This window comes from Macaca nemestrina, chromosome 2 (genome assembly GCF_043159975.1).
Source record: "Macaca nemestrina isolate mMacNem1 chromosome 2, mMacNem.hap1, whole genome shotgun sequence".
Classification (NCBI taxonomy): domain Eukaryota; kingdom Metazoa; phylum Chordata; class Mammalia; order Primates; family Cercopithecidae; genus Macaca; species Macaca nemestrina.
Genome location: NC_092126.1, coordinates 33,168,288 through 33,185,337, shown reverse-complemented (window position 1 = coordinate 33,185,337; position 17,050 = coordinate 33,168,288). Strand labels below are relative to the sequence as shown.

Below are 17,050 nucleotides of genomic sequence, written 5' to 3'. Positions count from 1 at the left end.
GAAGTTCTTAACCTTTACATCAGTGTCTTCATTTGTAAAAGGAAATAATGATAGATTTAATTTAATAAAGATTAAATAAAATCATGTCTATAAAGTGCTTATATGGTGGCTGGCCCATGGTTGCCCTCAATAAGCAGTAGCTTCTGTGACTACTATTATTCCTCATTCGTTGTTCATCAGTCAAGTGATACTGTGTATGCAATACTTTGAAAGGTATTGAAAGGAATGAATGTTGATCCCCCAAAGCATGCCACTTTTTAAAAAATTAAACTCAATACATTCTGAATTGAAGTAGTCATTTTTTGCCACACAGAATATACCTGACAGATGACAAGCTTCTTGAAGACAAAGCTTATGTCTGAGTCTTTTTAAAAATCTCCCTAATTTCCCCAAAAAGTCCACTTCAGGGCTTAGTTCAGAACAGGAGCCAAAGACATATTTGTTATATGAAAGAATGTCTGAATAGTTAAGGAAAAATCCATGCAAAAATCTAAGAGTCTTTTCATATAGTAAGCCCTCTATGAGGGCTGCCATCATCCAACTAACTTGCCATCACCACTACCACCACAGCCATCACCATCACCACCACTCTCACTACCACTCCACCATCATATCTTCCTTCCATCACCAGTACCACCACCACCACACCACTGCCATCATTACCATTACTATTACCTCCTCACTATCACCATCATCACTACCACCATCACCACCACCCCACCTTCATACTTTTATCTCCATCACCATCAATATTATCACCACCACCATCCCTACCACCCACCTCAACCACAACCATCAGCAACAGCAAACATCTTCACTACCATCATCTTTGCTACTACCATGACCAGCACCAATGCTATCATCACCATCGCCTCCATCACCATCACCACCATCATCACCTACTTAATACTTCAAGTACCCAGTTTTTATTCCATTAGAAAGGGTCACATAACATAAAATGCCACCAACACTCTAGAACATTCATTAGTTGCAACAAATGATTGCACAAAACATACAGAAGCAATGTCAGTGTATGTCTGAATTCAGATAGTCCGCTTATTCTGAACCCTCAGTTTACATGCGTCTTGTTCACATGTGAAACTTTCATGGAAGACAACCAAAACTATAATGACAATATTAATGACAAATTGCCAAGCAAAAGGAAGTGTAGCCATCTCAGTTTACAGCTTAAAAGGAAGTAATGGGAGACTCAGTTTATTCTACAAAGAGCAATACGATGGTTAAGATTTCTTAATTATTTCATAAAACATGTTATTAAAATCCAGACATTACTACAATTCTGCTGCTGATTTCTTATTTGAAAAGTGTACCGATAGGAAAGCAGAACATTCAGCTGATGTTCCTTGGATGACTCAGAAGCCAATACTGCTGCATTTTATTCCAGTGCAGATTTAAATTTAGCCCAAGTAACAATATACATTCAAGTTTGATACATGACAGCAAAAATTAGAAGCAATCCAAGTGTTCAAAAAAAGTAAATGGTCAAATACATGCATTCATTCCTCAAAAGGAACATTTTGAGAACATTTAAAAAATCAGTATGAAGCTTACAGCAATATAGAAAATGTTGTGACATAATATCATGTGAAAAGCAGGATATGCAATTAAATAAAACTGTAAACCTATATGCCTGTGGAAAAACAAAAGAACGTATTATGCATTAAAAATAACTCAATTTGCTAAATTGTTTGATTTGAAACTTGGTATTTGAATTTTATATGGTATAATAGTACTTTTATCATTTGTAAAAAATATATAGTAGAATCTTGGACATGTAATGAGGGAACAGTGGACAGGGTGTAGCAGTAGAGAGCCTGTCTAGTGAGTCTGTCAGTTCCACAAACTTGGGGGCATGAGGTTTCTTCTAAAACACTTCCCTTAAGAGTGACTTGATAGTTCATTGTTCTGAGGGGCTGTCCTGTGCATTGGAGAATGTTTAGCAATGACCTCTATTCACTAGATGCCAGTGGGGTCCTCCAATTATGACAACAAAAAATGTCTCCAGACGTTGCAATATGTCCCCTTGTGTGGGGTAGGGTAGAGCTACTCCCAGGTGAGTTTTTGCCAGGTCATCACTAATACCCTTCCAGTTCTATTATCCTAGGAGTAATTCAAAGCAAAAAATACATATACATTGGCTCTAAACACAAAACAATTTATAAATCAGAATAAGAGTATAGTTAGAAAAATTAAACAGAAAAACAAAACCTGTGTAAATTCCCTTAAGCATAACTCCAGCCTAGTCTGAAGCAGCAAGTGTTGCTTCTCATTTCTTAATGAGCTCATTGAAAAGAACATCAGTTGAAGTTATCCTAAGGCCTGGGGCTGCTTAAAGCTAGGAGCAGGCCCTAGGCTGAGTTTGGGTTGGTATTTAAAATGCATTACAAATTATCCTGTTTTTTAATTATGAAAGTAGATTAGCTGTATCTTAAGTACTGGTTAATACAGCATTTAAAAAACATTTCACGAGAAAACATCTGCAAGCATAATACAGCATCTCTGACGGAAGTGCTAGTTTACCAGTGGGTCAATAGTTGCAATTTAATTAGAATTAAACAACCCATTTTAAAGTTACATAACGTCAAAGAACAAAGTGCATTTTGTGGCAAGAAATTAGAAGGGACTGCATGTTGCAAGGGATTTTTACATTGCAGATGTTATGTTCAAAAAGCCTGTTAGTATCTCTAGATAATCTCTACATATTTAGATCTTAAATGTGTTTTGTCAGATAGATGTTGGATGGATAGATGGATGTAATGTGTTTTGTCAGATAGATGTTGGATGGATAGATGGATGGATGTTCTTGAATAAGATAAAATTATAATCTACTTCACGTGGAACTCTTTAGCAACACAAATTCTCATTTCTATTCTGTGATTCTAGATACCCAATTGTTTTCAGCTCCATTGAGAGCACAGATTAAATCTGGCACACCAAAATGTTCAAACGTGCAGTGACCCATAAACTTCTGCCAACATCAGAATCACCTGAGCTTCTTGTTAAACCCCAGATTGTGAGTCCTGCTCCCAGAATGTCTGATTCAGTAGTCCAGGACAAGTGCTGAGAATCTGTGTTTCTAATGAGTTCCCAGGTGATGCTGATGCTGCTCGTGTAGGAACAACTCTTTGAGAACCACTGACATAGTTGATCTCAAGCTTGAGGGCATACAAATATTACCCATAGTGGTTATAAAGTTTGTAGCGTTCTCCTCCTCGTTCACACTCCTAAATATGAAACAGTAGTTATCAGGAGGGCTTAGGAATCTGTGCTTACAATGAACTTCCAGGTAATTCTGATATGGGTTGTCCTTGGGCTGCTGTAAGTAAAAGGAGGGCCAAGAAAGGTGATAGAATTGAAGATGATTTCAATTCAAACCAGAGCAGATGGGGAGAAACAGAGAAAGAGGCATAGGTAAGAAGATAGTCAGTGATTGTGCTTCTTTTGAAAGAGGGCGATGCACAACTCATTGCCAGCTCACAGGACTCTGGGTACTACAAATTTCTTAAATGGTTAAGATTCCTGACTTTTCCCAGCCTTTCAGTTCAAGGGCAGACAGATCAGCCATCAGCCAAAAGAATTAGATTATGAATGGGTAACAAACACAGCATATGGAGGTGCTTGTGAAACTTACCAACCTTTTATTTGTGCCATACATCTGAAACTTATCAAAGCTCATTTCTGAGTGACTGAATAAAATATCTGAACTACAACTCACTCTACAGGACAGCACACTATACAGGAAGATCTCGGCAGTTTTTGGCAACTGGCTAAAGATGATTGAAAGAAAGAAAGAAAAGAATAGCACAAAGTTCCTAGAAAACACTTATGATCTTAGACTCACATTTATTTTAAAGGATTAAAAAATACACATTATCCTTCTGTCTGAAACACTCAGTGTTGCCAGGCTATCCCAACCTGACATAATCATCCCCAGAACTCTCAGCATACTTCAACTCACTGCAGGAGAAACTGGGTGCAGTAGGATTTACATTTTTTTCCTTGCTAGAGCTATGAACAATTATTTCTTCAGCCAAATGGGACCTTACACTAACTATACATATCTTGATTCTCAGAGAGCTGAAAAAAACCAATGAAAAGTCTTTCTTTTATACTGAACATCAGTCATTAACAATGGCTGCAGAGATGCCCTTCTTTCCTTCCTTCCTTTCATATCCAGTCATATGTGTCTTTCCTGAAAATGTTCATGCTTCTAAATTCCTAGTCTCTGGAATGCTTAGCTCTAACAAAGCTATCACAAATGACAATTTGATACTCTAACCCTCTGCCAAAACACCTCTTCTTCTCTTTTTTCCCCCTTTTTAAACCAAACCATAACAAATTCTTGTGCCTTGAAGGCTACTGTAATTTGCTATTCATTAAAATGAACATGCACAATTAATATCCATTAAAAGGTACAAATCTTTAATTTTCTTCTTTAGTCTGTGTCTACAAGAAAATAAAAAAAGTTTTAACTAAAAAAAATACACATTTGAATGTCTTAATGCCATGGTACTACATATATCTAGTTTTACTGCATCACTTTTTTTTTTGAGCTAAGGTGCCTATTTTTCAACTAATGATTGTCTTTTTTATCCTTAATTGTAGCTTGTACAAAGGTAAGTTTAGCTGTTTTAAAGATAAGGTTCAAATATCTATATTTTAGAAATAATTGTGGGGATGTAAGTGTTAAACCCAAGAAAAAAATTTTATCTGGGGAAGCTACTAAGAATATTATAGTACAAAATTGGCCCCTTTTTCTCTTGTACCTACCTATTCTAACTACCATATGATACTTTTGGAACCATGCTTAAAATACTGACATTCTGCCAAATAAGCATTTTAGAAGATTCCAGATGCATAGGTGGAATGGCTAAATAGTCTCTTTGGAATTAAAAATAAATGTATTTTTAATTTATGTGGGTATAGAGTGGGTGTGTGTATTTATGGGGTACATGTTTTGATACAGGCATGCAATGCATAATAATCACATCATGGAGAATGGGGTACCTCATTCTCATCATGGAATGATGAGAATCATCATTTATCTTTTGCATTACACAATTGAATTACACTCTTTGGTTATTTTTAAATTTTTTAAAAATTATTAACTATAGTTACCCTGTTGTGCTATCAAATAGTAGTTCTTCCTTTTTCTTTCCTTTTTCTCTACCCATTAACCATTCCTACCTCCCGTCACACTTTTTAATGAAAGTACAGACATATTCCTTTGTATCTGATTTGTTTGAAATTATTACATTTTTACAAAAGTTATTGCTTTGCCATTAAAATGTATAGAGTAGGCATCAAGGGAGTTTATGCTGTATCATTTCTGGGTATCACAAAAATAAAACATACTTTCTCATATTATCACAAATTCTGGAACACTGGCCAGGTCAACTTTTAAAAGTCATTTTAAAGAGAATTGCTTGAACCCAGGAGGCGGAGGTTGCGGTAAGCCAAGATTGTGCCATTGCACTCCAGCCTGAGCAACAAGAATGAAACTCCATCTCCCCCACCAAAAAAAAAGGTCATTTTAATCCCTCCTTTGCTCTGATGTTCACTATACTGCTTCCTTCTATATCATACTAACCTTCTAAACTGTGGATTCTAGAGAAATCTTAAGCTTGGTGAGAATATCAGCGACATTTCTGAGAGGTTCTATCAGTGATCTCCCTAGCAGTGCCTGTCACCATTCAATTTCAATAAAAGTAGAAGTTGTATCTACCATAATGAACTTTAAAAAAAGTTGCTTTAGATACCAGCCTTAATTTATTTGATTTTCTACCAGTGTTAAAAGATGAGGATCCTGGCTATTTAAACATTTCCATCATGACTTTTCATTTTCTTACCAGAAGTGAGACTTGCAATTTCTGCAGATTTTTTATCTTTTTCATAATTGATCATTAATTTTTGTGGCTCAAACATTTGGCTTTGAAGGTAAACCAAATAGTCACTTCCATTGTCCTCTATCTTTATAAAAGATGATTCTCTCCCAAAATTTAATTCTTGGCCAATGAAGTCATTCTCTCCTGAAAAATCCTCTTGTAGCTCAGTAGTAAATCTAGAGAAAAAAAAAAACAACTTTAGTTGAGTCTAGATAACTTTAGAGAAGGAGGCAAATAAAAAATCCTAACATTTAACATAGTTATTTAATTATCTCCTTAAAAAACCAGTTGGATGGTGAAAATATAAATCCATTTCAATCAAATAATTCACTGAGATTCATTACACATACTATTTTTTAAAACTCTGATAAAATTTTCTACTTATTCTATCTTTTCTTACATCTGTTTAGAGGCTATTAAATACTACTTTGGAATAACCAAGTTTGATTTGTGCAGAGTTTTATTGTTTGTTTTCTTTTGAGACAGGGACTCACTCTTTTGAGACAGGGTCACCCAGGCTGGAGTGTAGCGGTGCAATCACAGCTCACCGCAGCCTCAACCTCCTGGGCTCTAGCAATCTTCCCACCTCAGCCTCCTGAGTAGCTGGGACCATAGATGCATGCCACCATGACGGGCTAATTTTTAATTTTTGTAGAGATTGGGTCGTGCTGTGTTGCCCAGGCTAGTCTCGAACTCCTGGGCTCAAGTGATCCTCCCTCCTCAGCCTCCCAAACTGCTGAGATTACAGGTGTGAGCCACCATGTCCAGCATGTACAGAGTTTTAGATAAGTGAAAAGAAACTCACAAGCATTTGGAACAATCATATTATATCTCAGATTGATACCAATCACCATGGAAAATGCAGAAAAAACTTAATCTACCAAGCACTGCTGTGAGAAAGTAAGATTATATAAAACATAACACATATCAGTGCCTCTTAAAATAGTGTCTACATTTATAATCATAGCAGTTTAAGAGTTCTCTGTGATAATTTGAGAATTTTGTGTTTTTATTTGGTTGATGATATAAAACATATTCAATAGAAGTTTATTCTTGATTATGCAATTTTATGTAATTTCAATGTCTGTGTTTGCATTTGCATTTGATACTGTTTGGCACCCAGTAATACGACTTTAACTGTTGAGAGTTAATGAGGAGAGGAAGCAAAGCCAGATGTAATATGTAAATAATACGTTCACACCAAGAGAAAATCAAATGATATCACGTGTGATGGCACACTGTGTGAATAATCTTGCAGTAGTGCAGGTGAAGATACGTGGTGGGGAATCATGTCATCACGTAACAGAGTAGGCAAGCTGCATGTTGATGTTCTTCTGCAGCATGCACCATATTTTATATATTTTACCAACATCTACCATTTTTCTGGTTTTTAAAAATTCCAGTTTGACAAAGAAGAATTATTCATTGCATTAAGTTAGTCTTGAAAATTTTTGTCTCACTGAGTTTGTCTGGATTTGATGTATTAACTTGTTTTGGTTTAACAGCTGCATAAGAACTATAAGTGTATAACATTTGCAGCTAGATTTGTGTTTGTAAATGTATAAATAACATTATAATATTTTGTCTGCTGTCCCATAGAATTGGTTTTGCTTGTAAATGACTTTATGATTTATTCAAGGTTGGGAAACACCGCTTCACATAAGATCAGTGCCACATTGTCCTTCAGAAGGTGTTGGCTGCTAGACGCTTCCCTGCATAATTACCAAGTAAATGAAATATGACATTGGAGGAACATGTGCTTGCATGAATTCTGGAGAACTCACCTTTCCATTTTGCTCCTGGGTGTATCAAAGAGACCTTATCTGTTCTGAGAAGCTCTTTTACTTAACTGCAATTTGAGACCATGGGGTGATTGTGGGTCCAAACCTGGGCCTAAACAGGGGTCTAAACCTGGGTCTAAACAGGGTCTCAGGGATCTAAGCTCGATGAAGCACATAGAAAAGAAGAAAGCAACTAAGATGGGCCACTTTCACTCAGTTTCAGAGCAAAGATTCCTTCAGATTAATTAGTTATATTTTTATTTAGGATACAATATCAAGGAACATTATATACACGATTATATTGTAGAGTCTTTTATGCTAACTTTTGGGAATGAAACATGAATCATATGTAGCCTCCGACTTCAGCAAGACAAGACCCTGGGTAGACCGTAATAAGTGCCTCAGCAGTGCAAAAAAAAAAAAAAAAAAAAAAAAGACTATGGGTTTTGATGGGGAGTAAACATTGGTTTCAAACACAAGACAGCTTCAATCTGGGTCATGAAAGATGGCTAGGGTTTCACCGAAAGGAGCAAGAGTCCCAGGCAGTGTGAAATGGGATAATTCACACAAGGCAGGTAAGAGTTCAGTGTGACCAGAACTCATGGTTGGGAGAAATAAGAAGTGAGGTTGAGGTGGATCGAGGATAAATTGTGGGTTCTATTCTGGGGTAAGTTTCAATATAGGAATTTCTGAAGAAACCATGAATTTAAAGGCAAAATTGTAATAAAGCTTATGATGTTATAAAAACATCAAATTGGAAATCATACCTGATATGTAATTTCAGCTACGGAAAATAGAATGCATAAAAAGTCTACTTCGGTGACCTTGTTAGCATACTCAACCTAATAAAGTGTTATTAACCAGTTATACTCCCATCAGTCAATTAACAGTCACTTGTAAATATAAGAGCTTTCTAACTCACTGGAAACCATCATTTCGATCATTCTCTCCTAAATTGATGAGACTACAGGCATCCTCAAGCATCGGTGGTGGGTACTGATTGAATCCCCCTATTCAGAGAACAAAGTTACTCACTGGAAACCATCATTTCGATCATTCTCTCCTAAATTGATGAGACTACAGGCATCCTCAAGCATCGGTGGTGGGTACTGATTGAATCCCCCTATTGAGAGAACAAAGTTATAGTTAGATTTTAAAACTGCAAATGATGTTTCCTAGGTAAAGATAATCCCAACAGGAATCCTCTTGAAGCAATTAATGTCACTAACATATTTCAGCAAAATTTGGCTGGGGTGAAAACAGAAAATAGCAGTTAGCAATAGCACTCAAAATTTGATTTCAGAGTGTTTTAGCAGCCAAAGGATTACCAGAATCATGGAAACAGACTTCCTCAAATTGTTCATCTAAGGGCTAGTTGTGATGCAGGGACACATGATTTTCACATGCTCAGGCTAACATAATCTAAGAGATACTCTATTCTGGTTCATCAAAGGTTTTTCACCCAGACTTATGCTAACAGATCAAACAGAGACAAGGTAATGTTTCATTACATGATACTGATATCATTTCTGTGCTTCTGCACCCATTAACACTGATTCCTATGAGGAAAAGAATCACAGACAAGATTTTACCTTACTTAAATAACATGCCTATTTATCCCCTTCCTGATGTTGTTCTATACATTTTGGAATATTGAGAAGTATGTTACCCTGCCCCATTCAGGAAAATAAAAGATTTTAAGGAAGGCCTTCAGCCACTGAATGATCCAAGGTTCTATGAAAATATCTCAGATAATGTCTGTAGTTTTATAATAATCACATTTTCAAATTCTAAGATGAGCATTTTTTCCCTTTTTTTCTACTTCTTTAAAATGAAAATGCATCTCTGATTAATTGCATCTGACACTTACTGTTGGGTGGGCAGGAATTGTGATGCAGTGGTCATTGCCTGTGTAAGTGGGAAGAGCAAACATGCCAGCACCAAAACTTGTAGAACTGGGGACAGCAGTTTGAAAACATTCCCATAAATACCAGCAGAGGAGTCTTTTCACTCCTACAAACCAAGTGGTTGTGGGAAGGCAGTGAACTGGGTGTGTTTAACACTTCCCAGGTGAAAGTCAAAAGTAGGCTACCTCTACATAATTGCAAAGCCACTTAACAGTCCAACATGACCAGCTTTGAGTTGTTTTATAGTCTTTTAAAATGTTGCATTATCATCTATCTTAATGGCACAAAGAACAATACTGCATAGAAAAAAAATGGATACCAATGACTCTGAGCCAAGAAGTAGCTCACAAGAGTCAAATTCTGAATAAGAAGTTGCTTTAGGAATGCCTTAACCTGCCTATTCCACATAGATTTTCTTTTTATGCATGCACAGGAGTGATATATTTACTATACATCCAAAAGAACTCTTTCAATTGCTGTAAAATAAAATGCTCTAATAGGAAAGTTGGTATCAAAATTTAATTGGAAACTTTTTTTCCTTTACATTATACAATTGAGGGCATCTTAGATTTAAAGAAATAACAGTGTTCCCAAGAGGGCAACTATTGGATTCTTTAATTGAATATGAATCACAGGAGAAAGGTGGAGCTCTCCTTGCAATGAAAAGTGAACGCTCAAGACATTATCACTGTGGTGTTGTTGGGAAATCCTTTGAATAGCAAGGAAACTGGGATTGTACAGTGGTAGAATTGATTCCAGCCAAGTTTACTTCTAAAACTGTCAGATTTCCAGAAAGGAAAGGTTCAGCTCTGATTCTGTGGGATCTTATGGAGAAGGGTTTCTCAACCTCAGTGCTATTGCTATTGACATTTGGGGATGTATTATTCCTTGTTGTGGTGGGGAGTCTGTCCTGTGAATTGTGGGATGTTTAGCAATATCCCTGACCTCTATTTACTTGATACTAGTAGCATCCCCAAGTTGTGACCGCCAAATAATGCCTCCAGACATTTCCAAATGTCCCCTGGGGCAAATTGTGCCGTATTGAAACAATTGCTCTAGAAGAGTGTTTTCCCAAACCATCTGTGGTAGAGGACAAGGTATTCTCATTTCTAGTTCTTTGCAGACTGATGCTTTCGGTCTAAATCCTGTTCAATGAGACAGAGTCCACTGGTCATGCAACTGTATGCCACAGCAATCAATGTCAAATTGCCTTAAAAGTTTCTAGATGTTTACTCTCAATCTGTGTATTTATTTCTTCACACATCAACTTGTAACCTGGCACTCATCCAATGAGTAACCCTTCGTAGTGCACTGGCCTAGAGCCATGCTATTCAAAGTGTGATCCATGAACCAGCAGCATTGACATTACTGCGGTACCTGTTAGAAATGCAGAATCTCAGGCTTCACCCTAGACATCCTCAGGAAGAACATCCTGCATTTTAACAAGGTTATTAGGTGATGTGTTTGCCCAGGACTCTGCTATCTTCACATTCTCACACAGGTCTCCAAGGTGTACCAAAGTTGGAAATAAAACAGGTATAGCAAGTGAAACTTTTACTTGAATATTCTTCTGGAAATCACCTAACTGCTGCTAGAACTTCTTGAGCAAATGTGACTCATAAGCCCTCTAGTCACTCTGTGACTTTCTAGTGCTGAGAGTTTGGCTAACAGACATACTATGATAAAAACAGGCCTCAGGCCTCGCCATTTTGTGACCAGGATATAAACAGGGTATAACCAGCAAATGATTCATTCCTGGCCCCATCTCACCACACCATCTAATTCATAAATTATGTTTAGATTAGCTATAGACACAAAAATAGGTTATCAATACTATAATAGTAACAAACACTAGCTTATTAAAACAAAGAAAAACAATGAAATAATAACTTACACCTGACTGAGTATAAAAATGGCTTTAAGAACTTCAGAATATAATTCAGATCTGGTTTATGTATTCTCCCAAGCTGTATCAGGTGCTGATCAAGTGGGTAGCTGGCTAACTCCTCCATGTCATCCTTACATGTAGGGCCCAGAGAAATCACAAATATGACGTAGCCTTGACACTTAGCCCTCAAAGCCATCATTTTTACAAATTCTTTTCTCTCATAATTTTCTCCAGCTGAGACCACAAAGATGACCTTGTGTTTTCTTAGATAGGGTGTTCCTGGAAAGAGATTTTCAGTGGTCCACATTAGGGCATCACCAATTGTGGCTTCTCCATTTAGCTGTTGGAAGGAAGTCTGGATGTGATTCTTCATTAGGAGTTGGTTGTTATAAGTGGTAAAATCAAACTCTGTTTTTACTGTACCCATCTTTGTCCTGGAACTTTCCCAAGGAGAATAGCTCAATAAGGCAATCCTATCACCAGAGTCTGAGATTAAAGGGTCTGAAGCAATGTTGAAGTTGTCAATCACTGAGCTCACCAAGGCTTTCACAGCCTTAAACTCATCCTTTGCTATATTCTGAGAATTGTCTATGAGGAAGGCTACATCCATGTATGAATCTTCAGGTAAGAAAGCCTCTTGAATGCAAGCATTTGGAAAACATTTATCTGAAAACACACAGAGAGACACATCATTGGTTCAACACTGACCCAACAGGACACTTGTTTGAGATCTTCAAGTGATTCAGTGACTAATTATAAAGAATTATAATTTGATCAATACGTCTTTGATCTCACATAATTTAAATTAATGAGAAATTTTCAATGTCCCAGTACTTTTCCAGGCACTAGCAGACAATAAGGGAAGGGCTTTGTTGAAAGCAGATGTAAGTAGCACATATACCTGCAGTGTACAAGTCATGTCCAAACTCATTTAGAAAATATTTTTGATATTTTAGAGACTTCTGATATAAACTACCCAATCATCCCCAAGAAATGCTACATTGGTTGGGATAATTTTCTAAACCAATTTTCACATTGTATGGAAACTCCAAACATTCCAGAGATTGAAACCATGACATATGGTATTGAAAAACTAGAAAACTGAAAATAGAACCTATGATTAAAAATAGAAATCTCTGGATAAAGCCACATTCAATAACTCATCTAGAAGGCATTTAAGCTCTTCAGCACAGTCAATTCTCTTCATTGGTCTTACCATAGCAAAGTGTACAGCGCCGAAGTCTTTCTAATGTTTGATTTTCCCCATTTGGAGGGACCGGAATCACCTGAAATGTTCCAGTGTTGTCAAACTGCATTGGAAAAGAAGTGAATGCATGTTTGCTCATTGTGTTAGTCACTATTAGGAAACCACTGTGCAGTCACTTTAAGGATTAGTTTAAAATACACCCAACTAATCACTATTACCTTGCATTATAGCTCCTTGTTCCATTCAGTGCATGTTCACACACACACACACACACACACACACACACACACACACACAATCCCCTGCTTATCCTAAACAAAACACAAAAAGTATCTATAGAAAAAGTATCATCATCCCTAGATTATGATGAGAAAACTGCCATGAGATAACCTGACCAGATTCACTCACTGGGGCAAGTATTAAAATCTCTTATTTCCAAGCCTGCAATTCTGGACTAAATTTGTACACACTTCCAATTATGCACCAGCTAATTATACACCACATGCCAGCTTCTGAAGTTGGGCCCTGCATAAACTGTACATTCCCAAGCTTCCTTTGGGATCCACTAGTGATCCCAACTATTTCCAATCCACTCTATCTAGAAGAAGGCACATCTCTCAGTTGTCAAGGGGACCTTCTCAATCACAAATTCCACTTAAAAGTCTATTTCAAAAACCAATGGACAGAATTTTATTCAAAATTCCTGGTGGTACACTGTCTGATTTCTTATTTCCTGATTACTTTTTAAAATACTTTAATACTCACTGTAATGGGCAATATACAGCACTCACTCATTCATTCAGTCAATAACTCTTTATTGGGCATTTACTCTATGTGAGGCACCATGCAAAACAGATGCTTTTACAAGTGTATGTAACTACAAACCACTGCTCAAGGAAATAAGAGAGAAGACAAACAAATTCTGTTATAGGTGTAGTTTTATGTTCTGGGGATATGAAAATAAATGAAACAGATAAAACCTCTATCTTGGCCAGGCACGGTGACTCACGCCTGTAATCCCAGCACTTGGGAGTCCAAGGCGGGTGGATCATGAGGTCAGGAGTTCAAGACCTGCCTGACCAACAGAGTGAAACCCCGTCTCTACCAAACATACAAAAATTAGCTGGGTGTGGTGGCACATGCCTGTAATACCAGCTACTCAGGAGGCTGAGGCAGAAGAATAGCTTGAACCAGGAAGCCGAGGTTACAGTGAGACAAGACCGTGCCACTGCACTCCAGCCTGGGTGACAGAGCGAGACTTTGTCTCACCAAAAAAAAAAAAAAAAAAAAAACCCACTATCTTACATTCTAGTGGGAGAGCTATATCATCAACATAATAAAAAAGTAAATTATTTAGTATGTTGGGAAGTAATATTTTTTATGGAAAAAACAAAACCAAGCAGGATAATAGGGATGGGAAAATCTGGGATAACATTTAAGTAGAGCCCACCGATAACATGACATTTAAGCAAAAATTCAAAGGAGAAGGAAGATGGAGAAAAGAATTTCTGGCGTAGGAAATAGCCAGGTGAAAGCTCTGGGGAAGCAGGGGCATGCCTAGCTTGTGTGAGGATCAGCAGGGAAGACAGCGTGCCTGGGATGGGGTGAGAGAGAACAAGACAAGGAGAAGGTGAGATCAGAGAGTTACTAAGAGGGATTGAGTGGTAGATCATTCAGAGCCTTGCAAGCCATTGTAAAGACTTAGTTTTAACTCTGAGAGAAATGATAAATTGCAGAGTTTCAGGCAGAAGAATAACCTGGTGGCTTAGGGCTTCCATAAGATTACTCTAGCTGCTGTGTTCAGACAGACTGTAGCAGGGCCAGAACGAATACAAGGCCACTAAGGAAAAGGTGATTGCACAGTCTAGGCAGAAGATAATGGTGGTTTGGATCAAGGTGTCAAAGACAGAGACACTATGAAGTGGTCAAATTCTGGATATATATTTTTTACAAATAATACCAAGATTAGTACTTATACCAATACTTAATACTAGTACTTAAATGAATGCTATATTTACTAATAAGTACTAATATACTTTATTGCACATATGCACATTTTAGTGTATATATGTACATATATGCACTTTTGTATACATGGACACACATACATATATACACACATTAAAGTTAAGAATGTTGGATATAAGAAGAGATGAGGAATCTTAGATAACTGCAAGTAGAAGAATAGGATTTTTATTAGCTGTGATGGAGAGGGCTGTACGTTGTACCAGTTTTGGGAAAAAATTAGAAGCTTCATTTTAGATATGGTAAGTTTGAAATATCCATTAACATGCAAGTGGAAGTATTGAATAGACTGCTGTGTGTATGAATCTAGAGTTCAAGGATGCAGTCTGGATGAGAGATAGACATATCATTGAGGATATTTAAAACCCTGAGTCTGGATGAGAGTGTCAAGAGATTGCATAAGGATAGAGAAGAGGGCGAAGGCATGCGCTTTGGGCAATACCGACATTCTGAGGCCAAGGTGATGAAGCTGAATCGGAAAACTAGACTGAGAAGGGACAACTAATGAGGTAAGAGAAAAACCAGGAAGATGAGGTATACTAAAAGTCAGCCCAAAAAAGAAAACGTTTCCCAAAGAAGGGCAGAATCAACAATGTTGTATACTGTAAATAAATTCAGTGAGTTGCAGACAGAATCAACAGAATCAACCACTGGGTATAGAAACATGAAGATCACAGTTGACCTTGACATGAGCAATATCAGGAGAGTAGCAGGAATCAAAATGTGACTGGGATTATCTCAAGAAAGAATGCTAGGAGAGGCACTGGAGGCAGCAAATATAGACAATTTCTTTTTTCCCCTAGGATATTGCTATATGGGAACCAAGAAATGAAGCAGTAACTGAAAATCTAGGTCATAAAGTTGTTTTATTTCTCTCTCCTGATTGGAATAATGTGGCAGAGAGGGAAAAAAATCAGTCTATGGTAGACAGAGGGTCTCTTCCAGCACTAAAACTAATAAATAATACTAATACTAAATAATATAATAAATGATAATATATAAAACTAATAAAACTAATAAAATAGGGGAATGTGAATAACTAATAACTCTGTCCATTTTATCCAACTTCACAAGAAGAAAGATCATGGGTAATTTTTAAAAAGATATACTCTATAGAGAAAAATCAGACTTATAGAGATTTAACCTGCTAATACTTTTAAAAATTTTTAGAAATTTCTAGAACATCAGTAGGGCTTTGCAAGTTTAAATTCCACTTGAGACTGGATCCAGGATAAAAAGGTAAGGCTAACTCTCTCACCACTCCTATTCAACATAGTATTGGAAGATCTGGCCAGGGCAATCAGGCAAGAGAAAGAAATAAAGGGTATTCAAATAGGAAGAGAGGAAGTCAAGTTGTCTCTGTTTGCAGACAACATCATTGTATATTTAGAAAACCCCATCATCTTAGCCCATAAACTTATTGAATTGATAAGCAACTTCGGGAAAATCTCAGGATACAAAATCGATGTGCAAAAATCACAAGCATCCCTTTACACCAACAATAGGCAAGCAGAGAGCCAAATCATGAGTGAACTCCCATTCACAATCACCACAAAGAGAATATAATACCTAGGAATACAGTTAACAAGGGATGTGAAGGACGTCTTCAAGGAGAACTACAAACCACTGCTCAAGGAATTAAGAGAGGACACAAACGGGAAATATTCCATCCTCATGGATAGCAAGAATAAACATTATGAAAATGGTCATACTGCCCAAAGTTATTTATAGATTCAATGCTATTCCCATTAAACTACCATTGACATTCTTCACAGAATTAGAAAAAAACTATTTTGAATTTCATATGGAATCAAAGAACACCCCATATAGCCAAGACAATCCTAAGGAAAAAGAACAAAGCTGGAGGCATCATGATACCTGACTTCAAACTATACTACAAGGATACAGTAACCAAAACAGCATGGTACTGGTACCAAAACAGACATATAGATCAATGGAGCAGAACAGAGACCTTAGAAGTGACACCACACATCTAGAACAATCTGATCGTCGACAAACCTGACAAAAACAAGCAATGGGGAAAGGATCTCCTATTCAGTAAATGATGCAGGAAAACTGGCTAGCTATATGCAGAAAACTGAAACTGGACCCCTTCATTATACCTTACACAAAAATTAACTCAAGATGAATTAAAGACTTAAACGTAAAACCCAAAACCATAAAAAACCCTAGAAGAAAACCTAGGCAATAACATTCAGGACACAGGCATAGGTAAAGACTTTATAACTAAAACACCAAAAGCAATTGCAATGAGAACCAAAATTGACAAATGGAATCTAATTAAACTAAAGAGCATCTGCACAGCAAAAGAAACT

At 37.0% G+C, this 17,050-nt stretch overlaps 1 protein-coding gene across 1 annotated transcript in view; it reads right to left on the bottom strand.

The window, feature by feature from the left end:
* LOC105490396 (collagen type VI alpha 5 chain) overlaps window positions 1-17,050 on the bottom strand; it is a 122,852-nt gene that overhangs the window by 15,750 nt on the left and 90,052 nt on the right. Inside the window, exons 34-37 of the mRNA XM_011755944.3 lie at window positions 12,699-12,792; window positions 11,489-12,148; window positions 8,723-8,810; window positions 5,871-6,082 (exon numbers count right to left, since the gene is read on the bottom strand). Of these exons, the coding sequence (XP_011754246.2) occupies window positions 5,871-6,082; window positions 8,723-8,810; window positions 11,489-12,148; window positions 12,699-12,792 (1,054 nt within the window). The remainder of the gene's footprint in view (window positions 1-5,870; window positions 6,083-8,722; window positions 8,811-11,488; window positions 12,149-12,698; window positions 12,793-17,050) is intronic.